Source organism: Montipora capricornis, chromosome 4 (assembly GCF_036669925.1).
Source record: "Montipora capricornis isolate CH-2021 chromosome 4, ASM3666992v2, whole genome shotgun sequence".
In the NCBI taxonomy this organism is placed as follows: domain Eukaryota; kingdom Metazoa; phylum Cnidaria; class Anthozoa; order Scleractinia; family Acroporidae; genus Montipora; species Montipora capricornis.
Window position 1 is genome coordinate 19,635,834 of NC_090886.1, and position 10,000 is coordinate 19,645,833.

General features: G+C 37.7%; 1 protein-coding gene across 1 annotated transcript in view; it reads right to left on the reverse strand.

Moving 5' to 3' along the window:
• Positions 1–10,000, reverse strand: part of LOC138045750 (T-complex protein 1 subunit zeta-like) — a 19,320-nt gene that overhangs the window by 9,311 nt on the left and 9 nt on the right. The window contains exons 1-9 of the mRNA XM_068892357.1: positions 9,851–10,000; positions 4,789–4,852; positions 4,283–4,333; positions 3,778–3,840; positions 3,600–3,620; positions 3,038–3,097; positions 2,560–2,673; positions 1,779–1,882; positions 1,567–1,677 (exon numbers count right to left, since the gene is read on the reverse strand). The exon at positions 9,851–10,000 is cut by the window's right edge and continues 9 nt beyond it. Coding sequence (XP_068748458.1) covers positions 1,567–1,677; positions 1,779–1,882; positions 2,560–2,673; positions 3,038–3,097; positions 3,600–3,620; positions 3,778–3,840; positions 4,283–4,333; positions 4,789–4,852; positions 9,851–9,987 — 725 coding nt within the window. The 5' untranslated portion in view covers positions 9,988–10,000. The remainder of the gene's footprint in view (positions 1–1,566; positions 1,678–1,778; positions 1,883–2,559; positions 2,674–3,037; positions 3,098–3,599; positions 3,621–3,777; positions 3,841–4,282; positions 4,334–4,788; positions 4,853–9,850) is intronic.

Genomic DNA, 10,000 nt, shown 5'->3' on the forward strand with positions numbered 1-10,000 from the left:
CTTCCGTGGTTGGAGGGGGGGGAGGTATGGATATTTTCTGCAACCACACATTCACTTTTGATGAGTAGCATGATCACGGTACCCATTTCTGTAACATACCTAAAAATTGTGAAATTGTGTTTTTTGGGGTGAAAATCACTTATTTTGGCTTATTTCACACCCAGACTTACATATCTGTCTAATTGTTCGGAAAATATTAATGTTTGGTCCGTTAAAACTGAATTTTTGATTTACCCATGACCCCTTGCAGGCGTGGTCTTTCATACAGATAGTCAATTTTGAGGCAAATAAAAAGTAAAAACAGAAAGCTTTCACTACATGGAGGATAGCATCCCCTCATTTAGTTCTATTGACACCCTAAACGCTGGCTTTCTGCTCCACTTTTTTGCTCCACTTTACAATTTGAGGTCAGAGCAGATGTCTCTCTCAATTTCCTGAAAATTGCCCCTGAAAAGACATTGTGGACTTCCCAATAATATCCATAGAGGAAAGGTTACCAAGCCTTGTGAAGCACATGGAAATCATGGCTTCTTTGCGAAGTAGATTTGTGATGTTCACTGGCACTCAAGACTAGGTTCAATATGGCCCGGCATGTTAAAAAAAACGTAGCGACTCAGTCAAAGGCTAATATTTTCGCGACCCTGAAAGCTACGATGACGAAACTGTGGAAATAGCTAGTGGAACTTGTGAGCATTCAGAAAATGCTTGGTTGGAACCCACTTACGCCTTGGTTGGAGCAGGAGCAACATTGAAAGAAGTGGTCTCGAAAAATATTATTGCGTAATTGCGGAACAGAAAAAGCGTAGCGACTGTTTTGAGGAGTGATTTCTCCATTCGTAGTGGATCCCTCAAACTAATTTTTCTGTATGTTAAAGCACTAGGTATGAGCATTTAGTTGAGATGGTTTTGAAGCCACAGATATCAATTGAAGACTTGTTTCAAACTATAACCTAGTGAGCGCCAGAATTCCATAACACAGCGTTACAGTAAGGAAACTACGGAATTTTGAATCTTTTTAATGTGTTTTAATAAACTTGAACTGTTTTAATTTGTCTCATATGTAGTATTTACTGCGTGTTATCACTGGTTATTGTCCGTTAATCCACATAATTGTTCTCTCTTATGAAAAATGGTTTTGAAGACTTTCAATTTGAAAATTGTGTTACGCGTTACACACAAAATTTTCCTATTTTTCTATCCTTTTCCTTTCTTTTCTCAATAAAGGAAAGTCGCTTACACTTTTTACACCATGTATGATAATCAACAAGGATAACCTTAGCATTCAGCAAAAATATAGCTTTATTGAAGACGTTAAACTGAATAAATCAGGAAATGTTTCTGAGTCACCCCCAAGTGGGTACGGTGATTGTGCTACACATTCACTTTTAGCTTCTTTAGCCACAGAAGCTGTTTCTTGACAGGTGGGTCAATTTGTCTGTCTGTCTTAAATATGTAAACACTTTACATGCTTACATAATGGCGCATGTCTACAACATTCAGCATTATCCAAGAAAATAACTTTTACCATGGGAATTAACAATACACCATTTACTATAACATTATCACCTTTTTTCATATTCCATTGATACATTACAGGTTAGGATGTAAGCATCTGTGACTTTCTTTGCCATATCTGGATGCCGTGCTCCATGATCCATCACAAGTCCTTTGACCAAACTGTAAATAATGGCACCATGGAGCAATAATGATTCATTTATAAATGTTTAACATGTTCTTTAGAGTTTCAGATGGCAAAAACAAAAAAAAAACCTCCTTACGATGTATCTGTTCCAGACTTGTGCATCATTTCCATAATTTCTACCATGTGAAGATCAATTGGTTTCTCTTGTTGTTTAATGGCTAACACAGAATCCACTACAACCTTTGGAAAACCACAAAACACAAAAACATGACAGTCATACTCTGAATGACACAACAACAACATTAACACGAAACACAGCTTCAGCCATGTGATCAAAGCCAGAAATAGCTTTAAACGACTAGCTAAACAAGCGGCCCCATTTGTTAGATAATATTATTATTGCAGATAAAAAAGAAACATATTTCTACTAAGCCTCGAAGAACAGAGCACAGAAGAGCCTTTAAAAGGAAGGGATACCCACAACTCAACCTAACGACTCAGTTCAAAGGAATGTTGCCCTATAATGGGTATGTTGGGGACACACAAACTGAGCTTCAGTATGTCGCAAAAATTTTCCATGGACAACACCGATACGCGGTAGGCTTTTTATGATTTTGAATGTAATGGCCACCCAAGCTGGTGCTTTAACCTAGCTCAGTGCTCTCTGATGTAAGGGATGTTTTTCAATGTTGATGAGTTTCACTTAAAAAAAGAAAAGACATGAGGTTTGTCAAATGAGGTCACACCCAACAACCTTTGAAATCCAGGTTACAGAGAAGAGGACTGTAAATCAGATGTTATTCTGAGTTTGAATGCATCACTACATGTACATGTATATTCATTCATTCACTGTGTAATAACTTGTTCACATTTCTTGCCTATAAATGATTACAATGCCCAAAAAACAGAATATACACCTCAGTTAGAAGGTCTGCTAGTTCAGAGTGCAATTTTGTTCTGAGGGATGTCCTTGCCACATTTATTAGAGTATCCCTGTCCATTTCCTTTGAAACCTTTATTTCTTCAAGAACCTTTGCACAAAAGACAAGCAAGCAAAACACAATAATGATCAGTGCCAGCAGGCAGAATTCTGAAAATCATGGAACAGATTTGTTCCTCTGAGCCCAGGCAATGTGATGAAGTGTGCCCCATGATCACTTCTTTGTTATGACTTCATCTGATTTTTTTTGGCAATCTAAGTACATCAAAATCTGTTCCCACTCTAGATGTTTTTGGCCTTTGAAAGAACATCTAGCTTTGTATGTTTTGTTTACTTTAACGGGAGATCAAAAGAGAGAATTCAGTGGAAAATAATTGTGTTAAAGGTGCCCAAAAATATGCTTTGATTGCAAACTTTTTTTTTTTCATTGTAGCATGAAAATAATTTCATGATACCTCTAAAGCTTTTTTCTTGGCAACTTCAAATCCTTCTGTAATTAGGCGTGGATGCAATCCCTGGAACAGAAATTTCAAAGTCATAATGTTAAATCATAGGATATTCTTAGTAAATTTCTCATGTTCATAGTAAATATTGCAAAATCACATTGTTGTACACTGTATCAAAGACTGTCTAAAATAGCAATCAAATTGCTGTTTTAGTTGACAATCATTCTTTGTTAGGCAGAAATACACAAACATATATCTTCCATCCTAATAATATTACTGTATTACAACCATGCAATTCACCTAGTTAGTAACATATTACCCAGGAAGCATCAAATGCACTCATGACCTATTTTTCAAGTTATAATCACTTGGTGCTTCTTACTGATTCACACCAATATGTTTTTTAACCGAACCAAACCAAAAAATGCAGTTGCATTAGAACAGAGATTGATTTCTGGAAGAATATTGCCTGAAAATATCAACTTGGTTGATTTCTCTTGGTCTGGGGATATGATCATACTAGCAGATGAGACATTAGTATTTTTAAGGAACATTTTACAAAATTTCATACCTCTGAGATGTAGAGATCAGCCTTGAGACAAAAAAAAAATTGGTAAGTAACTAGTGGCATCAAGTTCAAAGTAATCATTACTGAAAGTTCATTCTTTGAGAAAGCATACCATCAAACTTTAACAAAAAAAAAATCAATACTGTTAACTTCACAGTCTAGTTGCTAGAAATAGCTTCACCTGCTTAAGAAGCTCCCCAATTATCAGCACATTTGAAGTTGTTCCATCACCAGTGATATCATCCTGGAAAAAATTAAGTATGGGTTATTGACCAAGCGTGAGGTCAAGATGACTGGATATTGGCCAAGTTCTTTTTTTGCGTGTTTATGGACCGAGACGAAGTCGAGGTCCATAAACACGCAAAAAAAGAACGAGGCCAATATCCAGTCATCTTGACCGAACAATCTTGGTCAATAAAGGATTTATTATATGACTTAAAACACCAAAAAATGATCTTTGATCTTGCGGGACCAAGCGAGAAATCCCGAGCGGGCAGTATCACTCCATCTTGCCCGCTCGGGTAGCCAATCAGAGCGCGCGATTTGGTTCATCTTGCCCGCTCAAGGAGCTAGTCATATAATAAATACATGTACTGTACAAGTGCTATACAGGCACATAGATGAGAATCAAACAAATCTATCATCTATAATATTACCATTCTTTTCTCAATCACAAGTTCCCTTACCTGAGCTGTTGCCACCCTAGCTATTAAGGAAGCTGTTGGATGTTGAATTTGCTGATGACAAGAAACAAACATGATTTTAAAGAATGATCTTAGAGACCACCACAGGACAGAAAGATAGAATGAATTTAAATCATTTCGACAATTCACAAAAGAACCTCAGAAACCTAGATTTTTCAATCACCACAAAAATTACCGGTAGTCTCTCCACATATATGAAATAAGAAACTCAGGTTACCATTAAAGTTCTGTAAGGTAATCATCAAAATGCTTTAAGAACTATTAAATTCAGAAAACATTTTTCTTTTAAATTTGCTTTCAAAAAGGTCAGCCACATGATTTGTACAGACTAAAAAATCTACAAATGATTCCTCATGATGCATTTTTCATTTGCTTAAACTGGCAAAGTCTCAGTCTTACACAGTTCTAAAAAAGGGCAACAAAATTCAATAATAATATTGTAAACTCAAAGGCCCACTTGTTTTTTGACATGCAACATTTGAACTTACCATTTCATGAAGCAAGACATTTCCATCCTTGGTTAATTTGATGTCTCCTGCCCCAGACACTAACCTAACACAATGAGAACAAAGGTAAGGAAGTTCACATCACACCCAGCTGTTCAAGGAAATGGGATCACACCACCCGATACAATAAAGGACAATGTCATTTAAATTTACTGATCTGACTGCTTTGTTCATAAAATCTGAGGCTAAATTTCAAGGTACATTGTAATGATCCTACAACACAAACTTTAAGATCAGCCTGGATAAGGAATGATCCTTACAAAATTAAGCGATCTCTGGTCAGGGCCCCGTTTCTCGAAAGTTCCGAAAACTATTCGGGCTCGAAAAGCCATTTGCGAAACTGCCAACCACTTGTTTTGGAAAGCCGATCTTTTAACATGTTTTCAAGGTAGCAGAAAGAAAAATAACTGTATCTTTCGACGACTTAAATCTATTCCGTTCTTGAGATACAAAGGGAATTGTGGCACCCGAAAATGGCCCGTAAAGTTTCGGGACTTTCGAGAAACGGGCCCCAGGCCAGAAAAGCCGGGCATTATACTACACCATCTCTTCCAGGTCGTCTTGGAAACAAGGAGAGATTTCACAACTAATAACAGACATGATCCCATTGAATCTGTGATATTATTGTGCTTTTAAATACGACATAATGAGCCGCAACAGGATCACGAGGATTGAAAGTCTACTTTTGCTTTCCGCAGAAATGAGCTTCGCTGTAACTGAACTAGACCCTCCGTGAGGGTACACTGCGTTGCCTGTGGTACGAGCAGCGCTCCAGGCAATTTTTTTCAAGTTGGGGGGTTATTAAGACCATTTAAGGGGTCACCCAGAAGTCATACCAGCAGAGGCCCTTTGGCTCACAGGTCCTCACACGTTCGTAGGACAAAACAGATTCTTTTCTGAGGTTAAAACCTGGCTACCGGCCTATTAAATTAATCATTTGTCAGAAAGAAGAAATTCCTGTCCTCTTTAAAAAAAATTAACACGCATTGCTTACGTGTGGTAGTGAAGTAACACAGCGATTTATTCCATAATGTCAACTGAGCAGTGTTTTGTCTTCCAGGAGATTCAAGTTGTCCTTGCGTAATACGTATCTCTAACAGTGCACAATATTGTTTTGGTATTGTCTATCATTGTACAAAGTGCCATTGTAGAAGTCTTGGGTAAATAGCACGAGAAGACATGTGGTTACTAGCAAAGTACTGAACCAAGAAAGATTGAAGAAAATAAATGGGAAGTGAAAAACAATGTTGACAACTGTCAACATGTCTGCTGACATGTTGACAGTTGTCTTTGCGTAATATGTAGGTCTAACAGTACACGATATTGTTTAGGTATTGTATATCATTGTAGCGCCATGGTAGAAGTCTTGGCTAAATAGTCCCTTGAGAAGACATGTGGTTACTAGCAAAGTACTGAACCCAGAGAGATTGAAGAAAATAAAAGGGAATCGAGAAACATTGGCTTCTGGGCTGACATGTTGATCATACAACTTCTTTCCATCACAAGTGTAAGCGTGCACTAACAGCATCTTACAGCTTTGTAAACAAAAGTTGAAAGCTGAAGTTAAGCTCTGTCCGGCGGGGTTACTCTATCAAATGTGAACAAGATACAGATTTTGTTAGCTTGCTTTATGCAAAACAAATATTGATGTAAAAGTAAATAAATATGGATGCACAGTTTTTAAGAAGAGCAGAAGGAAGTTTCTGGACTGTCGATCGAGAATAAAATAATTTGCCATCGGTAACAAAATTTACGACATGAAAACAACATTAATTTTGAACCACGAATATAAAAAGTTACCATCAGCGAAAAACATTTTGGGAGATTTTAGTTGTTTTGTTGTAATTGTACTTTTGGCTGCAACGAGTAAATCGCACATCGAATTCAGCGGGCGCAGTGATCAAGTTACCACGGCATGTTTACTCGCGAAACAGTGAAGCATCTGTGTCAAATGATGCCAAGTTTTTGTTTTTGTTAGTTTTCTTTTTCTTTCAATTGTTATAAATTTTGACAAGGAATGTGCAAATTCAACACAAAGATCACAATTACCCAACTCTCAGAGGTTGACCATTATTTCTGGAAAATCAAAAATTTACTCTCCAAGACAAGGTTATTTATCACCAGGTAATTCCATCGTTTTGGTAATAGCAGCTACTTTATTATTCATCAGCGTCACAATCTTTTGCCGATGTTGGGGGTCATTTTGTTGAAACTCAAGCACGCTTCCAACAGACCTGTTTATTTTCGTGACTTATGCGTTACCACAAAAATTCTTCCCGTAGCACATTTCAGCACATGTATGCAAATTTGCTACGCTCGAAAATTACACAACACAATAAATTTACAAAAGCTGGAAATTTCACAGAAATATTTTCCAGCGAAACATTTATTGAAAAAAGCAACATATTTGTTATAAGAGGCAAGAAACCCTTCCTATTTCAGTTGCGTGCGTGCAGGCGAAACACACAATCACAAAGCATATGCAATTAAATAAATTTCTGACAGTTCACATCAAACCCTTTTCGAAAAGAATCTTGACCGTAAATAATAAAGCACAAAAGAGACAACAAGCTTTCATTCAAATAATTTTTCACAGTCACATTTCCAATTTTTTTTAACAGAGTTGAGTACAAAATGAATGTTACTTGCCAGACAAACAGGCAAACTTAAATAGATGCGACTTCGGTAAACACTGTGAGACACACAACAGAGATCACAGATCTACTTGTGGTGTTCGATTCCTTCTCTGTCTTTGTTGAACCCGTAAGTTACCAGAGAAATTTCCATTTGGTTTCAGTGTTGTACGTAACACCACCTTGGCGAAATATTAGAAGTACAGCTCATTTTGATTTCGGCTCGACGCACGAAAGATTCACACTGTCGAAGTCCATTAATCGTCGCTTTTAAGATTCCAGATCTTTATGTTTCACCGCCTGTCTTGACGTTCCATTCTTGAGCTCCATATGGGTATATTTCCTTTAAAGATGTACTAAAACGCCATTCGCGTTACAATGACTTTCGACGCCATTACAGGTTAATTGTGCAGAGCAAGCTATGCATTACCCCAGCCCCCTCAAACCTAACAAAATACGCACAGAAGACTCTATGCACAAAGACACCACTTAGCAGGGGAGTGACAGGCAAAACTTTTCCCGACACGGAAAAAAATAACAAAAAACCCACGAAATGAAACCGAGATTCCGACTGGGTTTGGCAACCCAGTAATGAGGCTTAAAGACGTTCGCGCTAATTGTTTGTGCGCAACGTTACTGCGCAGGTAACGCGACTGTAATATGTCACGCATTACTTCGTGTTGGATACGTCTTGCACAGCGTTGGATCAGAGAAGATCGTGATCAGTCAAAATTGATTTAAAATATTTATGAAAGTCAAGTAGAGTACTGCACGACTGATATTCGCGAGGTTTTATCAGTCGTGCGCTAGTCTACTTCACTTTCATACACATTTTTCAAGCATCAGTTAAAATAACATGGTGACAAAAACGCCGTGGAAAAAATTCTAGACCGGCAAAAAAATGGCACATTTATTTCCAAATCATCATGAAACTTCAAAGAGAAGTGAGCGGGAGGATGGAAAAGTTCTGGAAAAGGTAGCTGATCGAGTAGACCAGTGGCTGAAAGTTTCGGGAAAACTCGAGGACGAACCGTTGGGTAAATTTAATGGGGCTTTTTTTTTAAATGTTTTTATTACCCTACGAACTTAAGTTCAAAGTGAATGCATGTTTTTAAAGTTCTTTCCCTTTACTTTCGTGAAAATTGAGGAGTATTTTCGTCCTCGTCCGCTTGAATAGTGCGGACCTGCGTGGACACAATCAGCGATTGAACGTCACAAAAAACACACTCCAGAGGATGAGCATGACGGCAATGGAGAGATATTATACAAAACACCAACCAAATGAAGATGACCCCTGCTTAAAACTTCGTTGCTATGCTCGAGAAGGTTTTTTTTTTCGGTAGAAACTTTTCATCTCTTCAACGATCGATCCTCTCTTGGGTTCCAGTCCTTGCCCGACAGGTCACGCAAAAGCGTGACAAACGAACTTTCCATGAGTTTTGCAAAATCACATCGATTTTACTCGTTCAGATCATCGGTGACCCCTATTTTTTTAATCATGAATCACTTACTTTACTTACTATCTACAAAATATGATAAAATGAAAAATTCTCACCGTAAGAAGTTATCTTTTTTTAACATTTTCTTTCCTCGTGCCATCGAATTCCGGTAGTGGTTGCAACGGATAGAGCTCGTCGAGGATGAACTCTACTGTTTACCACATCCCTAGCGGCATACAATTATCTAAAATCTCACTCCTAAAACCTATGTACGGAAACTTTCACTCCAACAGTTATTTTTTTCTGATTTTCGATGGATGACCAGAGGAGCCTACATCTCGCTATTATGACCGATTTCTCGAAATTAAGGCATTTTTCCACTGTCATTTTCTCCGAAACAAAGTCGGTGACCCCCATTTTCTTTTTCATTTTTGGAGTAAGTGCTTTATGACCTAACTCTAGGCGAGAAATGAAGAAAATCTTACCGTAGGAAGATTTAGGCGCGAACGTCCTTAAAGATAAAATTTGGGAAATGAGTGGAAAAAGGGATACACCTAAACAATTTGGAATACCACTTCCCGATGTTCTCGTTTCTGAGGCCTTGCGGAAACAAGTATTAATTATTAAGTGTCTGTTCACAATTTAAAGATCACTTAAGGCACAGTACATAACAAGTAAGACCTAAAAGTTAAGTTTTAGTTTAGCTTATTGTACAGTACATGTAACTCTTATAATTAAAATAACCTTTACATGACTTCTATTTTTCAGATAAACTTCGTGTACTCATGTTACAAAAACGTAACTCTCCCATATGAAGAAGCCGTGATGTTGTAAAAAGGGGCAAAAGGAGTTTTGCCCCTTACCACAACGAAAGAAAGAATCACTTTGGAACCAGAAATCGGGGACCCTTACGAAAAAAGCACGTGTTTTATGAAATTTTCTCGTTGATAAGTAAATGATCTTTCCACTTACATTTTCATGGTGCCCTTTGGTCCTAAATTTGTTTTCAGTACATCTTGAAGCCCTCGTGCCGCTGTTGTATTTAAATGCAGAGCTGCGGCAGACCTTGCAACTTCAGCCTTCGGATTGAGTGCGCGTATAGCCGCCATGTTGAAATGTCAA